At 44.3% G+C, this 24,738-nt stretch overlaps 1 protein-coding gene across 4 annotated transcripts in view; it reads right to left on the bottom strand.

Annotated features, from left to right (window-relative positions):
- Positions 1 to 2,598: 2,598 nt before the first annotated feature.
- LOC124085500 (signal-regulatory protein beta-1) overlaps positions 2,599 to 24,738 on the bottom strand; it is a 93,140-nt gene continuing 71,000 nt past the window's right edge. Inside the window, exons 4-6 of one of the 4 annotated variants that reach the window (XM_058575475.1) lie at positions 11,134 to 11,484; positions 3,861 to 3,975; positions 2,599 to 3,257 (exon numbers count right to left, since the gene is read on the bottom strand). In XM_058575475.1, coding sequence (XP_058431458.1) covers positions 3,863 to 3,975; positions 11,134 to 11,484 — 464 coding nt within the window. In that variant the 3' untranslated portion in view covers positions 2,599 to 3,257; positions 3,861 to 3,862. The other 3 variants (XR_009225803.1, XR_009225802.1, XM_058575476.1) reach the window with 3 other exon arrangements.

The raw sequence follows: 24,738 nt of genomic DNA, 5'->3' as shown, positions 1-24,738 counted from the left end.
AATATCAACAGTGCATCACCTATGAACAAATTATTGTTATTAATACATTTATAGTTAGTCTCAATGTCCAGAAATGTTGGATTCAATTATTATTTAAAATATAATCAGTAGTTTTATAAAAAGTGTACAGTTTCTGGTGGCAGACAGTGAACTGGGGGTTGGGCATAGAACAATTTGCTAAGGGGGAAAGATGTGAGGGTATCGGGCTAATATAACTCAGGAAATTTGAAGGAAAACTCTAATGAAAAGGGTTAGATGCAGGAGAATAGACAGGAGGTGATTTAGGGTAGAAAATTACTTGGGAGGACAGTAGAGTACATAAAAACAAAGGCACGTATGTATTTAGAAAATTACAAGATGTTAAAATAGTAAAATTTGGAGGGTTAAAGAAGAAGAAAGAAGAAAAAAGGGAAAGAAAAAAGAAAGAGAAGAAAGAGAAAAAAAGAAAAAACAGAGAATAAAAAGGGGGGCCTTATGTAATTTCTCTATATTATATTTTCCAGGTGACTCAGTTCTCAAAGTTCTATTTCATGTATAGTTCTTGGTTTCACATATGTCAGGGTTGTGAGGTTCCGAGGATAGAAGTGTAGAGGAGGAAGAAGTATAAGATGGAAAAACAACAACAACAACAAACTCTTAGAATTCCGTTTCCTTCCTTTCTGCTTCTCTTCTCTCCCAGTAGGTGGGGTGGTCTGTTTTAAGCTGGAGTCTCTGTCCTCAGGGTGGTGTAGGTAACCAGGGTGACAAGACTTGAGCCCCGCCCCCCCCATGGTCTCCCTCTCCTGCCTTGAGCACCCAATCCTGGTCTCTCTGATTTGCTTCAGGTTTTTTAGACCCCTCCCTTCCTTTGCTTATCACCCTCAGGTTCCTGCCGGGTGGGTGGGTGGTGCCCTGGTTGCACAGAGGTCCAGTTCAGCTGAGAGTGGTTTTTGTGCTGGGCAGTCATGGTGCCAGTAATCAGAGCTGGGGGGCGGGGGGTTGGGGAGGAAGTTGGAAACCAGGTACCTGTTCAAATGGAAGTCCACACTGATAGCTACACCCACCAAAAAAATGGCGAGAGAGGTTTTCCAGGAAGGAGTCTGTCTGCTTCCTGTGCCAGGATGTCTGGTGAGGTGGGGGGAGCTGGGATGGCCTTGTGCTGTGCGATTGCAGTTGTGTGGCCTGCGTTGGAGCGGAGCGCAGCTGATAAGGTGGTTCTGCTCTGCTGCTTGAGAGCCGTGTGCACTAGAACTGCGGGCTTTGGGTCCGGAGTCCGGAGTCTTACTGGAACAGAGGCTCTGATTTCTGTGCAGGTGGTCGGTAGCAGATCTGATGGTTTCTGTGAAAATCCGCTGTCTAGGGGTCCTGTTGTAGTTTCTGAGATGTTGTAGTCCATCTAGGTGAGACCTTGTGGAGACCTGCCTGACTCTTTTCTTGGTTTAATTCCACAGAGCAGCCAGAAACAGTACCTCCTCTATTCCGCCATGTAGTCTTGAGCTTTTCTTTGTTGGAAGGCTTTTAACTGCTCTTTGAATTTCATTCCTTGATACCATTCTGTTTAGGTTTTCCATACCTTTCAGGTTCAGTTTGGGCAGGTCACATGCATCTGGGAATTTGTCAATGTCTTCTAGATTTTCCAATGTTTTTGAGTCTAAATTTTGAGCATAGTGTCTGTCCAATGTTCCTGGATTTCAGAAGTTTTTCTAGTGATATTTTCTTTTTTGTCTCTACTTTGATTGATTTGTGTCTTCCTTCTCTTACTTTTGGTCATTTGGCTGAGGGATTTTCAATCTTATGTATCTTTTAAATGAACCAATTCCTCCTTGCTTTGAACCTTTGTATTCTTTTTCTTTCTTAATTTCATTAATTTCTTCTCTAATCTTAATGATTTCCTATCACCTGTTCTTTTGGAAATTATTTTGTTCTTTCCTTAAGACCTTGAGTTGGAGTATAAACTTATTTATTGAAATTTCTTTATTTCATTAAAGTAGGCACTCAGTGATTTAGATTTCCCTGCTAGAACTGCATTCATAGTGTCCTAGAGACTTAGATATGTTGTACCTGTGTTCTCATTGCTTCTGAAATTTCTTGGTGTCTACTCTCATTTTTTTGATCTATTTTATATTTAAAGAATAAGCAACTGAGATGAAAGTGCAGTGAGGACAGGAGAGGTAATAATTCTGGAAGTGAAATTAAACTGGGCACAAGGGGTCAAAACAGAAGTTGCTGGCCATGGTGTGTGGACACTGATCCTTCATCAGTGGACTGTTGTGTAGCAGATAGAGGAAACTGGTTAAAGTGGCATTACCTACCTACACTAGAGGGAGGGAAATAGTGGTGCCTAAAAGGGTGATGGTATTAAATGGGGCTAATAATTGGCCAAGGTAGAAAAGATGCTTGCTTCACATCTTCAATTAATAAGAACCAGGTGGACATGGTTGAAACTCCTGCAGATAAGGTTTTACAAACAAATAAATTACTAATGCTCAGTGTCTAGTGTTTCAAATTGCTGTTCACTAAGCTCACATTTTATTATTATTTACATTTCCCTATATGTTTAAACTGACATTTAACTGATAATTTGAGTGTTTTCAATATTTTGAAGAAACACTGTAAAGGTTGAAGAATGATAGTTATTTTTAATGACTGCTATGGAGATTCCCAGAGTTTCAGTTTGCATGGTCATTTTTACAATCCTGCCCTTCCATGGAGAGTGATGACTGCCTGTATCCAGGACAACACGATGTTCATAACTGCTAAGGAGAGAAAATATCTCAGGTTATGGGGCACTTGTTTTTTTTTTCTTTCTGTGTTTGAGGCATAGGACACTTAGGTAAAGAGAAAGGAGAATAACTATTTGCATTACACCATTTGAGTTTCCTTTGAGAAACTCAACAAGGCTGTGGAGAAGGGGTAGATAAGAAAAAGAAGACAGAATGACTCTTGAGAGCAAGGACTTGGGGTACTTGATGGCCAAGCCCAAGGCAATGGAGGAGAGCCATCGTGACATGTTCAGGTGGGGCTTGCTTGTCACATTCTGGGGGGTGTGTGTCATGAGATGCTACACAGAGGCAGGTCTGCAGACTCAGCCATGGGACATCGAGGGCTGGCAGAGGAACATCAGGAGCCTGTGGGCTGGTGAGAGTTCTGGAAGGAGGCATTTGGAGCAGCATCTATAGAAGCTTCCCAGCAGCTCCTTTCTCTCAGGCTGAGCACCATGGAGCAGGAAGAAGGTGGCAGAGACTGAGGGTCACAGGTAGCAGGAAGTGATGAAGGACCTGTGGGAAACATGTCCATATTCAATTATCTGCTCACCATTCATGAGAGTCTCCTTCAAGCTATGAGGTTCTGGTTGGTCCTTGTTAGATGCCTGTCTTGAGTGAACCAGCAGCCCATGGACTGCTCAGCCTCTCAGCCTCTCCTGTGTCCTGTTTCCCTGCAGGTTGGTCACACTAAGAGTCCACAAGGTGGGCATCCCTGGGAGCAGCCCACCTAGAACTTCCCAACATTGCTCCATATGGTAGAACCTTCCTGTCCATGGAGGCCCAGCATTGGAGTATTGGACTAATCTAGAGATGACATCCAAGGGACACACCTAATCTGCTGCCCCTCATTGCATTCCCTCAGCTCATCATCTCTGGAGCCTCAGGACTCAGTGGACACCCATTGTCAACTCTTGACCTCCTCATCTCCTGCACACCCCACACACATCCTGGGAGCTGGGACCCCACAGAAGTTGCCTGAGATCCTGAGGGTGCTGAGGGGTGTGTGCCTGGTTCTCTAGACCCACTGACTCTGCAGCTGTGCACAGGTGGGCTGCCACTCCCCCTGGCCCTGCCCCTTCTGCAGGCTGTGGTCCACCTTTTATCCTGGGTACTTACAGTCAGGACTTCTGCTTCCTGTGGATGTAGATGGCAGAGACACCGACTGCCAATAGGATCTTAGGGCCAATAAATAGGGCTATGAGGTATGAAGAAAGAGTAGACTTCACTGCTCCTGAAAATCAAGGGACAAGAGGGGCTGTTAGAGGGACTCCTAGTTGTCCATTCTCAGGTGCCTACATTTGCCCCAGGTGAAGTTACCAAGGCCCCCAAAGTTGTGAAGCTTTAGCACACACACCCTGTACTAATGTCCTGGTCAAGCCAGAGGCAGAAGCCCAGTCAGAGTTTCCTCATTCCCAGTTACCCAGCCTTAGGTCCCAGGGTGACCCCCTGAGGGAAGGTGGAAATGTGAGCTTCGTGCACATTGCCCACCCAGCTATACTAGTTACCTACTTGATTCTCACTCTCCTGTGCAGAGGGATTATCATCACCTCTTGATTAGGAAACTGAGGTCTTGGGGGTCACAGCCTAGAAGAATCCAAACCCTATATTGTAATTCCTGAGACCATGTTCCTTGGACCAGGGGAATGACCCGATATCTCTGGACTATGAGAACAATTTTCAATGGGGCATGCATATGGGGTGAGGGTTGTTCCATGGGAAGACAGGAGAGCAAGGCTGCCCACTTGGTACCGTGGGTAGCTCAATGTACCTGTGCCTGGGGACCTTGGGAGCCTGCTAAGGAGGTGTAGGATAAACGAACAAAATTGCTGGCTGAAAAACACTTTTGTGGGTCAAGAAAACGTTTCTCATACATGGGAGGGGCCACAATCTCCAAATAGCAGACCACCCCTCCAGTTCTATGTCACCTGAAGTCTCTTTCTGTTGGACACACAAAGCCAGATCCTGGCAAGCAGACCTGTGGAGTCTTTGAATTTTTACCATTAGCCATTTTTTCTTTTAAAATAATGCTAACAAAGATGGAAACATTTTTTATAATAAAGAAATGCTGCAAGTCCTTAAGAAGGAATGGACTCCTCAATGTGTAGGGTGGCTGCCCTACTGGAGGCCATGGTTCTCAGCTCTGGGACTCCCCCTCAGTGGAGGAGAGCTGCACTGCCTGCACCCTCCTCCCTCTAGATGGCACCAGAATCAGAGCCTGGCTGAGCAGGGAGTGGAAGGCCCCGCCCTTCTCCTCCACTGAAAGCAGCTCCACCCTTCCTCTGGCTTCTGTGGGGGCAGCTGAGCTGCTGCTTCTTCTGTCTCAGGTGGGAAGGAACCTGATGTTGATCCTGAGAACATTTCAGAAAGTCCCCCGATCCCCTATGTCCATCACAGAGGGCACTTCCTATGGGAACCCAGTTCCAGGAGTGATCTGGAAAGCAGGCTCTACAATGTGAATCTGAACCTGGGACTCTTCAGCTGGCTGGTCACATAGACGCCAGATCGGGTGGTCAGTGGCACCTCATCAGGCACTGGCCTCTGGTGGAGGTGCTGTTGTTCACACTTTGCAGAAGTGAACTGGTTTAACCACAAGAAGGAAATTCTTGGCATCTGGTTCTTGAACATAAATTGGGAAATTGTTGTTATAAGACTCTGGCATTTAAAGGCTGTTTCTTGGCATCAGTTCATGGGAGAAAGACAATGAGAAGCTAAGCATGAGTCATCAGAAAGTAAAGGCCAAGTGTGAGATCCAAGGGACTTCTTGGTACTCTTGTAGATTTTTTGTCTCCTGTAACCAGAGGGCAGCTGAAGCAGAGGTTACATTCCTAGACATAATTCCAATACTGGAAGAGCTACAGAGGAGATTCATTCTCAGGCTCAAGGGCTTTCCCTAATGCGGAAGTTGTAGATGCTACATATGAAGGTTAGGGCCATATAGATGGAAGCACTCGAAGACCTTCAGTGGACTTCTTGGTTGGTGATCACAGTCACATCAGGATGGCTACCACTTAATTCTGCTCCAGAGACATCCAGTGCCATCTTCCATGTTTCATTCCAACAAAAATGCTTCCTCTGCATCATGTAATCCTCATTCCATCCAAGAAAGGAGAAGTGCTATGGTCCCATGTTACAGAAAGGATCTGGGATGCACCAGGCCACACTTCTAATGGGCTGGCCCTCAGGATGCTGTTTTCATGTTGGTGTCCAGGGTGTCAGAGGAAATTGGGAGAGTCTCAGATCATAATTGAAGCATTCTACCACTAAAGCAACAACAACATGAAGAAAATATACCCTATGCAAGCAGAATAAAGGAAATAATTATGGAAAATCCAATAAAATAGAATACAGAGAACTATACAGAACATCATGGAAACACACAGTTGGTCCATTTGAAAGATCAATGAAATTGAAAATCTCTTGCAAAACTAATGACAGAAAAAAAGAAAGAAAGTGAGAGAGAGAGAAAGGGAGAGAGAGAGAGAAATGGAAGGGACACACTACTAACATCAAGATTGAACAAAATCTTTTTGCAGACATTAGATAGATAATAAGGAGATAGAAGGAGAAAATCTCTGGTATAAATAAAGTTGACACCTTAGATAAAATGGACCAAAATGCTTTGAGAAGCACTACCTAACCCAGTATACTCAAATTGAAATTTGGCAGTTTAGGAAACTGCTAAAAAATTACATCATTTTAAAATTTGGGGAAAGACTTCTTGATGCCCAGATGATATCCTAAGAAACTTTTACCATGCACTTTATGATGAATGAAAAACAATTTTGGTGCAGAGAAAAGAGATATAAAAAGAATTTTGAAAAATTTGAATACATACTGCAATCCTTTTTAATGATTAGAGATAATTATTATTAATTTTATTAACTGGAATAAGGCCATTGGATTTGTAGACGAATGTCCTTCATCATTTGACCATTCCAGCTGTGGACTTCACTGACACTATGTGCATTCCTGATTAAGCGCTGGTGGACGGGATTTGGCAGCCTCCATGTATCTCCTACTATCAAGGAAATTGCTATTCGCTTCCTATCATTACACTTCCTACAAGAAGGCACAGGGACAAATCAGTGGTACAGTGTTGACCCAGCCTATGAGGCATATGGTTGGGCATGCTGAGAAGAACCTGGAACCTGAGCGTCTCTGGAGTCCAGACCTGCTCCTGTGGTTACACAGGGAAATAACTCACATTGGGCCACAGAACGGAATCTCCAGATGACTCTGGTGTTTAAGACAATGTTCATGGGAGAGGGACATTTCTTTAATTAGCAAAAATTTTCATTATAGGCTGGTGTTGGCCCTGTCCCCAGGGACCTTAGTTTTGCATTGAGTCGTGTAGAAAGTCACCAGTGGTCAGGGCAGGAAGTCATCAACAGCAATTCCATTGCTCTCCAGGGCCATTCTGGTTTCCCTTCTGCAAACTCCTAACACACAGGTAGTTGAAGCAAAAAAGAAGGATATACACAAGCAGAAATTTCCATGTTATGAGCATGCTTTAAGGGTCCTCATTACTATCGGTCTGCTATCACAAATCAGAAGGAAAAGATCTGTGGAGTCCACTCGAGGTCACCTAGGGGCCTGGTCCAAACAGTCTCCACATCCTCGGGGAGTCTTTCCGATTTCCCCTAGCAGGTGCCAGTCTGCTGGGTGAGGATAAAGATGTGTATGGAAAATTCTCATCTGGAATGGAAGCTGGGCAGAGGTCAACATGGTAAGGGGGAAGGGGAGGCCCTGAGGAAGGAGAATAGAGCAACTGTTAGGTGCAGAGATGAGAAGCAGGACATTAAGACAGGATTGTTCCTCCCTCCATTTCTTTTTTAATATCTGCGTATTTCAGAAGATCCATGGAGATTTGGATCAAGCTCTTGATAGTGAAGACTCTTGGAGTGAGGAGTGGGGGATTGCAGGTGAATGTAAGGTTCTAATATATATTTATAGACTTGAGAATTATTCTATAATGAATTGGAATACTAACTTTGGCAGTATTTAAAAAAGATACAGGATATAAAAGACCCAGTCGGTTGGGTGAGATGGCTCATGCCCATAATCAGTGGCTTGGGAGGCTGAGGCAGAAGCATTGCAAGTTCAAAGCCAGCCTCAGCAAAAGAAGGCCCTGAGCAAGTCAGGGAGATCCTCTCTAAATAAAATACAAAATAGGGTGGGGATGTGGCTCAGTGTCTGAATGCCCCTGAGTTCATTCCCTGGTACCTCTCACCCCCCAAAAAGATCCTGCCAGCTGGATTGGAGACCCCACCAGGGAGATATCTTTTTCTTTTTCATACTATAGGTACTTAACCAGTGAACCCCATCCCCAGGCTTTTTAAATATTTAATGTCCCCACTCTTGGCACATGAGTTCACTAGGAGCCAGCTCAGTGGTTACAGTTCCAATCCTTGTTATCTTGATGACTGAGGTTTCTGTCCTGGACACATTTCCATTCACACTCAGGTCACATGCAAGCTCAAGAGGTAGAACCTCTTTGCCTGGCAGGTGATAGTCACCTGGTTGTGTGTCACTGTGAATTTTTGAGTGACCTCCAAGATGAGTGGAAAGAGAGGAGGATGGAGAGGGCCAAGAAGACATGACAAGCGTCAGGTGAAGAAGGCAAGTGGTGAGTGCCACAACGGCCCATCCCCCATCCTGCCTTCTTCCTTAGTGTCCCTGTTTGAAGACCCCATGAGATGTATGCCCAACCCCACAGAGGAGACCCTCAGAGTGTGGGTGTGGGGAGCTGACTAAGACGCTGCTGTGTTCCCAGGCTCTGGGTGCCCTGGGGGAAGGGGGGTCACTGCTCTCACAACAGACAACATCAAGGTAAAGTATAAAAGCATTGGATCAGCTGAGAGAGGCCTCTACAGGGGTGTTGTCCAGGCCCTGCTCTCTGGGGCCAGCAGAGACCTGTAGGGTGCAGTTTCTGGTGGTGGTTGGTTTCCCATCATGCTCCACCTGACAGGTGAAAGTCACGTCCTCCCTGTGCACAGAGGCATTGACCAGCAGCCAGCTTGTCAGGTTGAAGGTCCCGTCCTTGTTCTCTCAGAGGGTCAAGGCTGTTTCTCTCCTGGACACGTCACCATTCTCCACCCAGGTCAGCTGTAGGATCTCAGGGTAGAAGTGCTTCACCTGGTAGGTGACATTCACTAGGTTCCCTGCCATGGTGGGCAGTGGGGTGACCTCCACGGTGGGCGGAACTGAAACAACACAGGCAGAAGCTGTGACCTTATGGGACAGACAGCTGAGCTCCTCCCAGCAAGGCAAGGGCCACCCTCGGGACAGGGCCAGGCATGCAGAGGGGCTCAGACACTGAGGGTTTGCACGGGAGTGAATCAGTAACCACAGGGCCTGCCACCCGCAGGTGCCAAGTGAGCAGCAGCTCCCCCGAGGGTAAAAGAGAGTGAGGTTGACAGGCCCAACTCCTGGCCTGCAGGAAGTGAGCACAACAAATGAAATGACCCTGCACATTGAAGCTCCACTCTGTTAGGAGCTCAGCAGTTCTAGTTGCTTCTGGTCAATGAAATGAAGTCACCAGCACATGCTGGACACAGGGCAGGAGTCCAACATGCACTGCAGGTGGCAGCACTGCTGGGAACTAGAGCACAGGTCACTGAGGTCCTGGAGCAAAGGCCCCTGGGGAGCAGCAGTGTGGGCTGGGGCAGGGAGCAGGGTCCTGTACCTCAAATGTGTCAGACAGGTTGGCAGTCCCGCAAAGAGGAGGGCCCCTCTGCAGGATGACATGGGCCACTTCACATAAGATTGAGAGTAGACATCCCTGGGGGTCAATGTCACCTGGGCTGTGCTGGACACACTGTCGGACACACTTTCTCCCATGGGGTCCATACTGGTCTGGGTGTGCGAGAGCTCATTCCCATTTTTGAACCACTTGAGAGTGATGTTGTGGGGGGAGGAGCCGTGGGACTCCCAGGTGATGCTCAACGTTTGCCCAGGTGTGGCCCTGGTCCTAGGACCTGACATCATGCAGGGAGAGGGTCTGGATGTGAAGAAGCATTGACAAACCAGTTAGGTGACTGGGAGACCCCTTCTGAGCACAAGCATGTGACACTCTGAAGAACCTTCCTAGAAGTTTTTGGTGTGGTGGCTGTTGCTGTTGTTATATTATTATTATTTGCGTGATGGGGAACATCCTCAGGTGCTGCTAGTCATCTGCTCTGTCACCTATAAGCACAACAAGACTTCATTTCTTAATCCTCCTCATGAAGGTGCCTGGGTGCTGAGCTGACCCCTGTGTGGTGTCCCTAGTGTCATGCCTCTAGGCGAGCACAGCTGTCCAGCCAGTGAGGAGTGTCCGCCCAGGTGCTACTCCAGAACTTAAGTCACAGCCTTCTTCTCAGTATTAGGATACTGCTACCAACCTGAGCTCCCAAGAACTTACTGACTTGTCTCTGTAGCAACTGTTTCCTACAGGCCTGACCTGGAATCCTTGACAACCAGTACAGCCATTTTTTGAAAAAAAATGCAGGGGACAAATGGTACCAGGACACCACCATGAACATGGGAACTAAGCTCTCCATGCTGAGACGTGGCCCAGCACCTCGTGTGTGGAATGGATTCGTTGGCAAATCTCTTCACAGGCCACACTGCGCACAGTTGGCTTTGGATCACACAGAGCTGCCTCTGGAAAATCAAAATGGTTGGGTGAGTTTCCCAGAGAGTGGGTGGTCAAGGCAGGGGACTCCAAGTTCAAGGCTTGCCAGGGAAACGAAGTAAAAACCTGCCTCAAATAAAAATAAAAAGGGCTGAGGATGTAGCTCAATATTAAAGTGCCCCTGGAGTCAAACCTCAGTACCAAAAACAAGAACAAAAGCAAAACAAAGAAACCCAGAGGCATCATTCTCCCAGACTTACATCTGTGCAGGGCTGTTTTATGGAATATGAATCCATCCCAACTCTTCTTCTTTCCACAAATATGCCATAAGTCTAACCTACACCAAGTCCTGAATTTGAAAGGGAAAGGATGAAGGGCTTCTTTTCTGAGTGGTTGTGGCAAAAGAAGGCTCACCCCACAGGGCAGTGCTCTCTAAATGTAACAGATGTGGTCTGGCTCTGTGATTGGCAAGTCCCTCAAACCCTCAGAGCCCTCAGCTGGGGAGCCACAGGGCTGGGCCAGACAGGAAAAGGTCAGAGCTGTGGAGCAGGCAGGTGAGGGGTGCAGATGCCCCCCATTTACCAGCCATGGAGCCTGGACCAAATAGCACGGCCTCCATAGGCCTCTGCCTCCCTGACCTGCAGAGGGGGTGACAGCAGGTCATGACATGAGCACCCAGTGCTGCTCCTGCTTCTCAGCTGTGGCCCCCAGGGTGGAGGGTGTGACTCCTGACCTCCTGTCCCACCCCAGGGAGGAGGAGGCAGCTGCACTCACCTCGCACAGACAACTCAGTGCCTGGACCAGACTGAACCTCCTTGGGATCAGTGCTTGATAACCTAAATTTAATGCAGTAGTAAGTGCCAGCGTCTGCTGAGGTGACATTACTGATGAGGATGGAAAAGTCTTTGTTGTCCCTCTGTGTTGTATCTGAGAGACTTGTGACTCGGGGGAAGTGTCCTCTGAAGTTGTAGATCAACTCCCGGCCTGGCCCTGCCCCCTTAAACCAATGCATGGGCCCCACAGGGAGCAGGGAGGTCACAGTGCAGTGCAGAGTGGCCGACTCTCCAGCAGCGACAGACACTGACTTCTCAGGCTGGATCACCTGCAGCTCCTGTGCAGCCACTCCTGGGGGAGACACAGGGTGGTCACTGTTCATCCTGGGGGATCCTCTTGGTTTATCACCTGGTATCAGCAAAGCCTGTCACTGACTGAGTGCCCGCAGAGTGGCCTTGAGCTCAGCACAGGGCGTGTGTCCTCACATTGAGCCTCCCCTGGCCTGCACCTCCACACTGTGAGACACCTGCCCCTGAGGCCCAGAGCCCTGAGCAAGGTGGAGGGAGGGGACTTGAGGTCCTGAGCCCTCCCCTGAGCTCTCATGTGTCACCAACTGTTTGTTATTCTTCCCTTTCTGACCACAAGGTCACTGGCATTTCAAGAACCATGACATTGGGGAGGGGGTGTCATGTGGTACTTGAGAATCCTGAGTTGTGGGGGAAGTTAGTGGGACAAGCATTTGACTGTCTGTGAAGATGAGTCTGTGGCTCATCTTCCCTGTTCCACAGAAACCCCCAAGCTCATGATGGGGTTTCCTCCATCAGCCTGGAGTGATCATGGTGCATATAACAATGTGCAGCTCAATTAAGAAATGAAACATTACTCAAGCCCCTTCCATAACTACCCACACTATAATCACATTATGTAAGTATTCTTGTGTTTCTGTGAGAAATGACTGCAAACCTAGTGTCTAAAACAACAGCAGTTTTTCTGTTATGGTTCTGAACATCAGAAGTCCAAATTTTCTCTTGCTGGGCATCCACCCAAGGTCATGAGGTCTGTTTTATTAATTGTCTCTGTTTCCTGCTCTCTACATGCAGGGGGTCCCTGAGCTGCTTCCCCTTGTTTCCTGTCCTCCTGTTGCTCCATCCTCTTGCCTCCCCCATCTCATGTCCTTCCCTGGCTCATTTCTCCTGCCTCCTTCTCATCAGAACATATAGACAAAGTAGAAAAGAAAATCTGTAAGATGATCAGCAAATTGAGAACATCAACAAGGAGAAAGTATAAAAAGGAACCAAATAGAAGTTTGGGAGTTGGTAAGGCTCAATTAACTCTGAATTTCATTAGAGATTCCACCAGACTTGAACAAGCAGTTGAAAAATCCCAAAATGTGGAAGAGAAACCATTGACATTGCTCAGTTTGCGGTTCAGAATGGGAAACAGGAATCAAAAAAAAATTCATTCAGGATACCAGCAAATTGCACTGATGCACATATGAGGATTCCAAAAGAGAAGAATGAAAAGAGAAAGGGCAAAACTTTATTTTAAAGTGAAATGCCCTTTGCTTTCTTAAATGTCATCTAATATATGAAAGTACTAATCCAAGAGGCTGAACAACCTCCACATTCCATCGACTCGAGCAGACGCATGCTGAGGCACATTGTAAACCAATCTGCCAAGGCTAAATTAAACAGACAACACTAAAGCAGAAAGAGAGGCCTGTCCACCACATACAGGGTTCCTCCAAAGGCGTTTATCAAGTTCTTAATGATGGAACCAGAGGCAGCAAGATGATGCATCTACAGTGTTGAAAAAAAAAAATGGTACCAAGAATTCTCTACCTAAGAGAAAAAACAGTGAGAAATGAAGATATTTCCAGAAAAATGAATGAGAAATGAAGATATTTCCAGAAAAAAAACAAAAACTGAGCAATTCACTCCCTGTAGAAATGTCATGCAAGAAATGCTAAAGGGAGACCAGTAAGTTGAAGTGAAAGGATGTTAGATAATAAGTCCAAGTTTTACCAGAAAATAAAGCTCTCCTGTTGTATCATGGATGTTTTAAACTTCCTGATGCCTCAGTATTCCCAGAAACAGATGTGAACACTCCTGTAGGCAATAGGTATATCAATGCAATAAGCTATTCTCGGCCATGAGTCCCCTTGTTGCTGTCCCTCGACTGTGATATAGTGGCATACCCACACGCACACACAAACATATGTGAAATCTCTCCCAATGTTGGTATCTGAGTTTTGCAGCAACTCACAATGAAACACTGCCCAGAGTTTCTTTCTCTAGAAACTGTTTTGCTGATAAATCCCTAATTTCTTGTGCCTCTCCAGGTGCAATTTCCAATGCTCTGTTGTAATGATCCTTAGGTGGCTTATCAGTAGGATTAACTCTCCCATTGACAACACAGTGGAGAGGAGGAAGGGAGGTTCAAAGGTCAGGAGCAAAGTCCCTGGGGCATGGCTTCTGACAGCTCAGGACTCACTCCCTGGCTGACCCCAGTGGCTCTACCATGTTACACAGCTCTCTGGCCTGATGGCTGTCTTGTGCCCTGCTTTGTGCAGCTCTCTGTGGCTTTTTCAGAGAGCTCATAACCCTCTCCACATTACAGTGCTACTTCTGTCCCAACCCCAAGGATGCACACTGGAATACCAGTTCCTAGCCTTGACCCCAGCTGCACAATCATCCTACCATTGGAATCTGGAACACCAGACCCTGTGAACTGGCTCTTTAGCAGCACACTGGAGTGGGAATGTGATTTGAGGAAGGACCTCTGATGGAGGGTGTGTACTTCCATGAGGTGCTGAATGTCCATTGCTGAGTGCTCTTGTGAGAGTCAAAGCAGTAGAGAGCCAGTGTACAGGTATATGAGCCTGTCCACATATAAGTGTGGTAAGTGGCATTTGTGAGAATAGTAATGCATTCTCTTCCTTCATGACCTCACATGGTCCCTTTCCCAAGGAGAGTCCTCCATGACACCCCCTAAATGTCCATGCTACATGTGCTGGCAGACCCTTTTCTGCTGCTTTCTTGATGCTGTTGATCTCCATCTCCCATCCCATCCATGGCTGCCATCCAAGGTGATGCACAAGAAGGAGGGGGGAAAGAGCAATTTGAGCCCTCTCTCTTTAAGATGCCCAAAGAAGTAATTAAAGATTATAAATCTCCTATGGGCAATGTACTGCCAACCACTGACATGCTAAGAATCTTTCCTTTGAAATTGGATTGTAACAAAATAAAGAACTTAAAAGATGTAGTTCAGACCACTATTGCTCTTCTGTCCTTAAAGGAGGGTGCATGTTGGAGAGCACCTCAGCTCATGACAGCCAGAGCCAGGAAAGAGAGAGTAATTTGTGGTGGTGGGAGGAGCATGCAGCAGAGCAAGTGAACACCAGGATCCATGGACAAAATGCAACCTTGAAGGACATGCCCCCATTGACCTGCTTCCCCCAGCAATCCCCACATGTCTAGGGGTACCACTCATGGTCCATTAAAACTGAAATCCATCAGATGGATTAATCCAGATTTGGTTGCAGTTCCATAACTGAGTCATTCCCCTCAGAACCTGCTGCAGTGTCTAATACACAGGGGATTTCAGGGAATGCCCCACATCCAAACATAGCACCCTGTGAGTCTGAATGGTACACCCTTGGAGAAGGGTCACTGCTCACAATAGGGAACACTCCAGAGAATGAGAAGCTTGTCAGTTAACAGTGAAAGAGATTGAGAAAAATTTAGCCACCCAGGGTATAAATCATGGGCAATATTTTGCTGAAGAAGAAAAACATGTGGGCAAAGGGGCAGATTATCCTTTTGTAGGGTCACCCCAAGGACAGACCCCTTCTGAGGACACCAAATCTTTCTATTCCTGATTTTCATTTCCTTTTAGCAACCAGAGGCAGACACTGCTGCAGTAGGTAAGAAGATAACACAAAAAAGAAGGGGAAAGGCTACCACTTTAGATACCTACTGACTCAGAATAATCAAAAAAGAATTTTAACTCTTGTGCACTGAGCTCATTCCAGAGAGAGCAAGGTAGATTTAGAATATGCATTAATTTAAAAAGAAGATATAGGACATAAAATAAATGGGAGTGAAATAAAGTGTAAGCATAAGTAACATTTTATGTAGTTATGTAATAAGTTAACCACTGAGAGGAATTCAGAATGGTGGGCCAGAGAGAGGCAGCATTCTGTGTCGCTCCATGACCTGGGTCTCAACTAGTGGCAATAGTGTTTCTCTGAGAGTAATAGAGGACCCCGCCACAGCTGTTCCCACACAGGAATCAAGGCCCTGTGCTTGTTCAGGGCTCTGGGACTCAGCATTAGAGCAGGACTCCCGACTCCTGGCTACTGAAACTGCACATCTCCCAGCTACATTAGTGGGACCACCAGCATCAGAACTAGTGCAGAATTCCCAGACGTCGCTCCCATTCAGGACACTCAGCCTCTACCCATCTGCAGGAACTCCATCTGCCACTCCCATGTGGACTCCCATCCATTAACGTGGGGCTCACAGGTCACCTCCATCTTGGCACTGGGCAGCCATTGCCATAGGCCCCTATATGCACAGTACCCTGCCTGAACCTGGGGACATCGCACAGGCTCTAAAGACAGCCAACAGCCACAACACTGCACGTCACGGAGCTCACCTTTGAACACATCACACAATGCCATTGCCTGGCTGCCCCAATCCGAACTGACACCCCATTGCTGAAAGCAGCTGCCTCCATCTTGGGTCACCTCCATCACCATCTTTAGTTGGGGCAGCTACCATTTTGGAACACTGGATAGCCAGGTACCCATAGTTTACAATTCCCCCCAATCCCTAGCAGCCACTAACCCGGCACAGTGACTGCCCAATACAAAACTGCCTCAGCAACAGGTGCGCAGCCATCAGAGGGTGACACACAAAACTCCCAGAGAGAAACGTTCCTTATTAGGAAGTAGATAGGGAGAGGGTGAGGGAGATATACTTTAGAGACTAACTTAGAGGGCAGGAACTGTGAGGTTTACAGGCAAGATTAGGAGATATGACTAGGTGCCCACATCACAAAAGCAGGCCCCAAAGGAGATCCTTGAAGTGCAGTCTCCCATCTGGACTGGCAGGTGCCATACCCCACCTCCAGGTGCCCTGCACCCAAGACCACCCTTCATATCCTGGTAACCCCCACCATCCTGAGGGCGGAGATACCAGCTAACAACAGACAACTCACCTATTGGATGAGAAGGGAAGGAGGAAAGATCCTGATATCCAATCAAAACAATCCTTGTTTCTTCCTTTGAGATTTTTTTTCCTTCTCCTTCCCTATTCTCCCACCCTCACATCCCCAACATATGTGAAATCAAGTACTTTGCATGAATCAGATTACTGAGAACTGGGATGTCTGAACAAATTCTTCTCAAGTTCAAGAATGAAATAGACACAACACAATAATTCTGGGTGATCTTTAACCACACCTCTTTCATAAATGGATAGATCTTCCACACAAAAGCTAGACAAAGAAACTATAGAACTCAATAATACAGTCAATAACTTAGACTTAACTGACATATACAGAATATTTGATCATTCAACGAACCAATGCATTTTCTTCTCAGCAGCACATAGATCCTTCTCTAAAATAGACCATATATTATGCCACAAAATGTCTCTTAGCAAATACAAAAAAGTGAAGATACTACCCTACATTCTATCAGATCATAATGGAATGAAATTAGAAACCAATGACAAAATAAAAAAATAAAATAAAAGCTACTCTAATACATGGAGACTAAATAATATGCTTCTGAATAAACAATGGGTTGCAAAAGACATTGAGGAGAAAATTTAAAAATTCTTAGAGGTAAAGTGAGAACACTGATGAAACGTATCGAAATCTCTGGGACACTATAAAGGCAGTACTAAGAGAAAGTTTATTGCATGGAGTTCATTCCGTCAAAGAAGAAAAAGTCAACAAATAAATGACCTGACATTACATCTCAAAGCTCTATAAAAGAAGAACAAACAAACCCCCCAAATAGTAGAAGACAGGAAATCATTAAAATCAGAGCTGAAATCGATGAAATTGAAACAAAGGAAACAATTGAAAAAATTGATAAAACAAAAAGTTGATTCTGTGAAAAAATAAATAAAATGACACCTCTTAGCCATGCTAATGAAGAGAAAGAGAGAGAAAACTCCAATTACTAACATCCATGATGAAAAAGGAAATATCATAATGGACACTACAGAAATACAGAAGATAATTAGAAATTATTTGAAAAACTTGTACTCTAATAAAGTACAAAATACTAAAGTCATCAACAAATTTCTAGAATCATATGATTTTCTTAAATTGAATCATGATGATATACACAATTTAAACAGATCAATTTCAAGCAATGAAATAGTTAATGCCATCAGAAGCCTGCCAATTAATAAAAGCCCAGGACTGGATGGATACACAGCTGAATTCTATAAGACCTTTTAAGAAGAACCAATACCAATACTCTTCAAATTATTTCAGGAAATAGAAAAAGAGGCAGCACTTCCAAACTCATTCTATGATGCTAATATTACGCTGATTCCAAAACCAGACAAAGACACATTAAAAAAAGAAAACTTCTCTGATGAATATAGATGCAAAAATTTTCAATAATTCTGGCAGATCAAATACAAAAACATATCAAAAAGATAGTGTACCATGACAAAGTGGGATTCATCCCAGGGATGCAAGGTTGATTAAACATAAGAAAATCAATAAATGTAATTCATCACATCAATAAACTTAAAGATAAGAAATAAATGATCATCTCAATAGATGCAGAAAAGATATTTGACAAAATACAGCACCGCTTTATGTTCAAAACACTAGAAAAACTAGGGATAACAGAAACATATCTCAACATCTTAAAAGCTATCTATTGCTAAGCCAGGCCAACATCATTCTAAATGGAGAAAAATTGAAAGTATTTCCTCTAAAAACTGGAACAAACCAGGGATGCCTGCTTTCACCACTTCTATTTAACATAATTCTTTAAACAATGGCCAGAGCAGTTAGACAGAGGAAAGAAATTAAAGGGATATGAATAGGAAAAGAAGAACTCAAATTAGCACTATGTGCTGATTATATGATTCTGTACCTAGAAGACTCAAAAAAATTCCACCAGAAAACTTCTAGAACTATTAAATGAATTCAGCAAAGTAGCTAGATATAAAATCAGCAATCATAAATCAAAGGCATTTCTATACATCATTGAAAAATCCTCTGAAAGGGAAATGAGAAAAACTACCCCATGTACAATAGCTTAGGAATTAAATGAGAGACACTATGCCTAATAGAAGGAAGGCCCAAATCTGCATCATGTCAGTTTAGGCCCCAACTGTCTTAATAAGACTCTTATAGTGCAAGAATTAAAATCAAGAATCAATAAATGAGATTGATTCAAGCTAAACAGCTTCTTCTCAGCAAAAGAAACAATCAGTCAGGTGAATAGACAGCCTACATTTTGGGAGCAAATTTATACCACATGTATATCAGATAAAGCACTAGTCTCTAAGATATATAAAAACTCCCAAAATCTTAACACCCAAAAACATAATCCAATCAATAAATGGGCCAAGGAACTGAACAGACACTTCTCAGAAGAGGATATACAATCAATCAACAAACATGAAAAACATCTCTAGCAATTAGAGAAATGCAAATCAAAATACTCTAAGATTTCATCTTACTCCATTCAGAATGGCAGCTATTAAGAGTACAAACAACAATAAGTTTTGGCAAGGATGTGGGGGAAAAGGCACATTCATAGATTAGTGGTGGGACTGCAAATTGGTACAGGCAATATGGAAAACAGTATGGAGATTTCTTGGAAAATTGGGAATGGAACCACCATTTGAAACAACTATCCCACTCCTCAGCTTATATCCAAAGGACTTAAAAACAACATACTACAAGGACACAGCCACATCAATGTTTATAGCAGCACAATTCACAATAGCTACACTGTGAAATCAACCTAGATGCCCTTCAGTAGATGAATGGACAGGGAAACTTTGGTATATATACACAATGGAGTATTACTCAGCATTAAAAGAGAATAAAATCATGGGATTTGCAGGTAAATGGATGAAGTTGGAGAATATAATGCTAAGTGAAGTTAGCTAATCCCTAAAAAACAAATGCTGAATATTTTCTACAATATAATAATGTTGGTTCATGGTGGGGTTGGGAGAAAGCATTGGAGGATTAGATGAACACTAGATAAGGAAAAGGAGTGAAAGGGGAAGGGAGGGGGCATGGCAGGTAGGAACGATTGTGAAACGAGATGGACTTCATTACCCTAAGTACATGTATGAAGACATGAATGGTGTAACTCTAATTTTGTAAAACCAGAGATATGAAAAATTGTGCTCTATGTGTGTACTATGAATTGAAATGCACTCTGCTGTCATATACAACAAATCAGAATAAAAATGAAAGAAAATAACCCATTTGATAAATGGGTAAATGAGCTGAGCAGGTACTTCTCAAAAGAGGACAGAGAACAGAGAAAGGAGAACAAGGAAGGAGAGTCAGGATGGGAGGGAAAAGGGGAGGATAAAGAACGAGATCATAAACTGAAATTGAATTCCACGCATGTATGACTTTGTCAAGATGAACCCAACTACTACATATAACTATGAAGTTGTATTAAAGATATGTCCAACTAAACTTTTTCTAAAAAGGACAAGGAGCCAAAAAATCTAAGAAAAGGTTTTCATCATTCTTAACCATCAGGAAAATGCAAATCCAATCCACATTGTGATTTCATCTTACCCCAGTCAGAATGGCAATCATCAAGATGCAAATACTGAGGTCACTTTGTGATCCTGCATTCCCTACCCCTATGATGTGATGTTCTGAGAAGTGAGCTGATGGCAGTGCTATGCACTTGAATCTCCTACTCTTGTGCTAACTAAACCTCTTCTCTTCCTCTTCTTCTAAAAAAAAAGAATATTAACAATAAATACTGGTGAGGATGTGGACAAAAAACCCAAACCTCATACTCAGTATTAGTGAAAATGCAAATTAGTAAAGCTACCATGGAAATCAGCATGGAAGTTCCTAAAAAAATCTAAAAAGAGAACTATCATTTGATCTAGTTACCGCATTCTTTGGTATTTATCTGAAAGAATTAAAGCCAGCATACTGTAGAGATACATGCACACCCATGTTTATCACAGTACAACTCACAGTAACCAAGTTATGAAATCACCTAGTTGTCTGTTAACAGATGACTGGATAAGGAAAATGTGCTATTACAACCCAAGGAAATAATTTGGTTTTTGCTACTGGTGATTGAACCAGAGAACCTAAACCAATAAACCACATCCTCAGCCCTTTTTTAGCATTTTATTTTGATAAATGTTCCTGCTATGTTGCTTACTGTGGGGACAGGTGCATGGAGTACAGCACACATGGCATATATTAAGGATGTCTGAGTGGCAGGCCACTCACCTCATGCTAGGCATGTGAGTGGCAGGCTGGTTACCCTGTAGGCACAGCCCTGGGCATGAGGTCATGTGTTGCAATCCCTGAGCTTACTCCATGGCCCATTCCTCGATTGATACCATGGGGCCCTCCTATCTACCTATTGTCACATGGAACTATTCCATAATAATTGCATGGGATGGTCCAGGGCTTCTCCTAACCATAGGTGGAGGATTTACATATGTTAACAGAAGCCACACTCCATCTGGGTGTTTCCAGAACATCAAGACCTGGACACCCAGAACCACCAACCAAGATGAAGGAACTAACTCTGGAGGAAAAACCTTGAAAGCAAAGGACTCAGCAATGTAAATGGACCTCACATAACGTAACCTGGAGTGATATTAAAGGTCTCGTTGACCAAGCCACCAGATTGGCTCCTTTGCCTGGTGGCAAGCCCATCCCTGGGCCTATGATGTTGGTCCTATTGTGTGCAATGCTCACTGCTAACAGTGAAGCCTCCGATCAGCTAATTTGGGTGCTGGCTGTTTCTAATTGGGAAGGGCTTTACCCAAGCTCTTCTCTAATAATTCAAACTTTATTGATCCTGAATTATTCATCCAGGAGGTAAACATACCCTGGGATACCAGCATTTCAATACTTACTCTGCCTATTTGTTTCTCCAGAGTAGATAATAAAACCTATAATCCAGACAGTCCCCTCTGTTTTGCTCTTGCCAATGAAACTATTGTAGTTAACTATAAGTCATATGTTGGGATGTCTCTCACTGACCTTATAGTCAAAGCTACCTATAGCCATGGACTCCCTCATGGCAAATGCAAGAAACCCTTGCTGCCAACATGCACAACAATGCTTTTTGGAAAGCCCCCCTCAAATAATGAGAGCATCCCATGGTATCAATGTGTCACAGCCATATCTTATCTCCTTGATAAGAGGAATTTCTCTGGGGAGGAACAACATCTATGTGCCTGGGCAGGCGCAGTTCCCTGGAATGTAACTGATGTGCCCAAAACCCATATAGGCTACTGCAGTAACTGCTACATGGAACAAGCCATTACCAACCATTTTGCAAGAAATTAGTATGGAATGATGGATATCATGCCAATATTACTAGCTGCCAGACCCATCAAATGGGCAGCAGCCAGCTAGATGAATGAGTCTTTACTGAGTCCAGTCCCTGACCATGGATTTGCCTTTGTGACAAATTGTACCCATACCCACTAAGCACAAGCTTCTGTTACACCAGCCTTTGCCATATTAATAATCAATGATACTGATAGCATAAATGTCACTCATACAGAGATCCCTTGTGCAGTCAGTACATCCTTCTGGTTCACAAATTGTCTAACTCTTGCTATGAAAGCTGAACATATATTTATCCTCAGCGTGCCCCCAGCAATCTGGCTTCCAGTGAACCTGTCCAGAGAGTGGAGGAGTCCATGGAACATGGAGATGAAGAATCTTCTGAATGAGATCCTACACTGAACAAGGCATGCAATTAGCTTTATCATCACTGCCATTATTGCCCTGGTAGCCGCCATCGCCACCACAGCCACTGCCACTGCTTTGCTTACTCAGAGTATCCAGTCTGCTCAGACTGTAAACAATTTGTCTACTGCCATGGCAGAAGCCTTTGCCATTCAAAATGACTTAAACAAACTGTCCTGAGCTGCTATTTTAGTCATTCAATAAGAAACAGACTTCCATCAGGAACAACTAGATAGTCTGTTTATATTTCAAAGGCTCACTTGTGACCCTGAATTCCATAGAATTTGTGTCACCCAATTTGCTGTATCTGAAAATGTAGCCTTACACTTCTCCAATTTTTCTCAGTGTACTAAGGGCGCTTGGGGTGCTAACTATGTTATGACTATGCATAAACTTACTAAGGCCTAATTGTCAAAATCAACAAGACTAAGGGGTCTATCTTGACAATCTCTTCTATTTTTCAGGGATTAACTGAACATTGGAAAAACCTGAGAGCCAAGTTAACTAATCCTTGTAATGCTATTATCCTGACCCTAAGTTTATGATAGTGATAATCTTTTCTTATTGTGTTGTGAGATGCCTATATAACTATGTAAAGTCCACCGAATGAAAAACATCAATGCTGGCTAAAGTCCTTGCAGCACAGTCAGACTGAGGAGATATGGAGACAGGTGCATGGAGCACTACACACATGGCATATGTTAAGGGCATCTGAGTGGCAGGCCACTTTCCTCATGCTAAGCACATGAGCAGCAGGCCACATACCCCATAGGCACAACCCTGGGCATAAGACCATGTGTTGCAGTCCTGAGCTGGCTCCACAGCCCACTCCTCGGTCACTGCAAGAACAGCTAGCAGAAATTGCATTGTCTACTGCCTATAATCTGCTTAGCTACTACCTGAGTTTATATACATGGTAACTGTAAAATAAAATCAGACCTGCTTCCTGCTTGGTCCCTGGAGGTTTTGATCAGTGACTCTGCAGCCACACTCTCCTCTACCCTGTTCCATGGACCTCCTTACTGAATGAGAGAGAGAGCCCACACACCTTAAGGACTCACTGAGGCTGGCTTTGAACTTGCAATCCTACTGCCTCAAAATCCCAAGTTGCTAGAAATAAAGGCATGTGCCAGCATGCTTGGCATACAAAGGAATTTTATTCAACCATGTAAAAAAGAAAAATTATGTCACTTTCAGGAAAAGGAATGGTACTGGAGACCATTGTGTCAAATGAAATAAGCCAGATTCAGAAAGAAAAGTACTATATGTCTTCTATGTGGAAGATACAGGAGAAAAATACCATGGTATCATGACTGTAGAATAGAGACCATTGATACAGAGGAAGAAAAGGAAACTGGGGAAGGGGGAAAGAAGGGTACAGATAGGTCTTATGGAGTGAATTTAATCATATTATACACATGCATGAATATGACACCAAGAAACCCATTATTCTGTATAATTAATATGAATACCCCAAAATGCAGGAAAAAAGAAGAGGAAAATGAACAAAGCACCATAATGTCTTTCACCATGTCTCCCCAAGCAGAGGTGGGACTCCCCTTTGCAAAGGAAGGTTGAAGAAGAATGTCCAAGTAACTTCATCACAATGGATGTCAGCATGATGGCTATTGGAAAGGTTCATAGTCAACACAGGCTTGCAGCCCAGTTATGGGAGCAGCCTGGAGTCTCCACAGTAGCTGTGCATTGGAAAAGGATCTCACATCATCTCCCCACCAACCCTAGAACCCAGACTGCTGTAGCTAGGTGCCATCTTAAGAAGTGAGGTATTGTCTAAATTTGTACTGCTTGAGGGGAACAAAAACCACTGTCTATACCCCACTCTGGTACCCTACAGAAAGCCACCACATCAACACCAGTTGTTGCATTCTCACAAATCCAGGTAAACCTAGCAGACCAGAGGTGATCCCAAAACTCAGGTGTGCTCTTTGCCCTGTTTTCTAGCAGATGGCTGTGATAGCTCAGTGGGGAATGAATGGGTAGCTCCCTCCAGAACTAAGAAAAGAGCACTTGTCCTCAGGGGTTACGAGTACAGCCATGTGTGTGTGGTTTTGTGCCAATGCCAGGACTGGTACCCAGCTGGTACTGGCTACCATTGTGCCCCTATGCCATGTCTATGTGCTCTACTCATGTCTATCAGCTCTACTAAGGAGGCTGATAGAATGCTCAAAATAGGGGGCACTGTGGTTTCACTCTGCTCCTCCCTGTGCAGTGTATGGTGTCAACCATTGCCTGGTCTGTGGGCAGGTATTTATGACCCCCATGTTCTGCTGAAGCTGCTTATGCCAGAGGATATTGTCAACAACAGAGTGACAGAGAAGTTGTCCATCACCCAACTGATGCCATCACCCCCATTGTTGAACATGCTTCAGGATGGCCATCCCTTATCCAGTGCTGTGTGAACCTGAATCCTAACAGAGTGTCCTCACCTGTATGGTCTCACCTAGAAAGAGTGGGCCTGTTTAACTCCGCTACAGTATGCACTTTGCCCAAAGTCAATCTTACAGCCCAAGTACTATGGGAGTCCATATTGTGGTCCTCGGCTGGAAAAAAAGGCAGCATTACATATCAAACCAGCAAGACACATCTCCAGGAAAAAGCCTTTTACTATAT

This window comes from Marmota monax, unplaced genomic scaffold, assembly GCF_021218885.2.
Source record: "Marmota monax isolate L192 unplaced genomic scaffold, Marmota_monax_Labrador192_F-V1.1 WCK01_AAM20220418_F8-fsc00014, whole genome shotgun sequence".
In the NCBI taxonomy this organism is placed as follows: domain Eukaryota; kingdom Metazoa; phylum Chordata; class Mammalia; order Rodentia; family Sciuridae; genus Marmota; species Marmota monax.
This window is presented reverse-complemented; position numbering and strand designations above follow the sequence as displayed.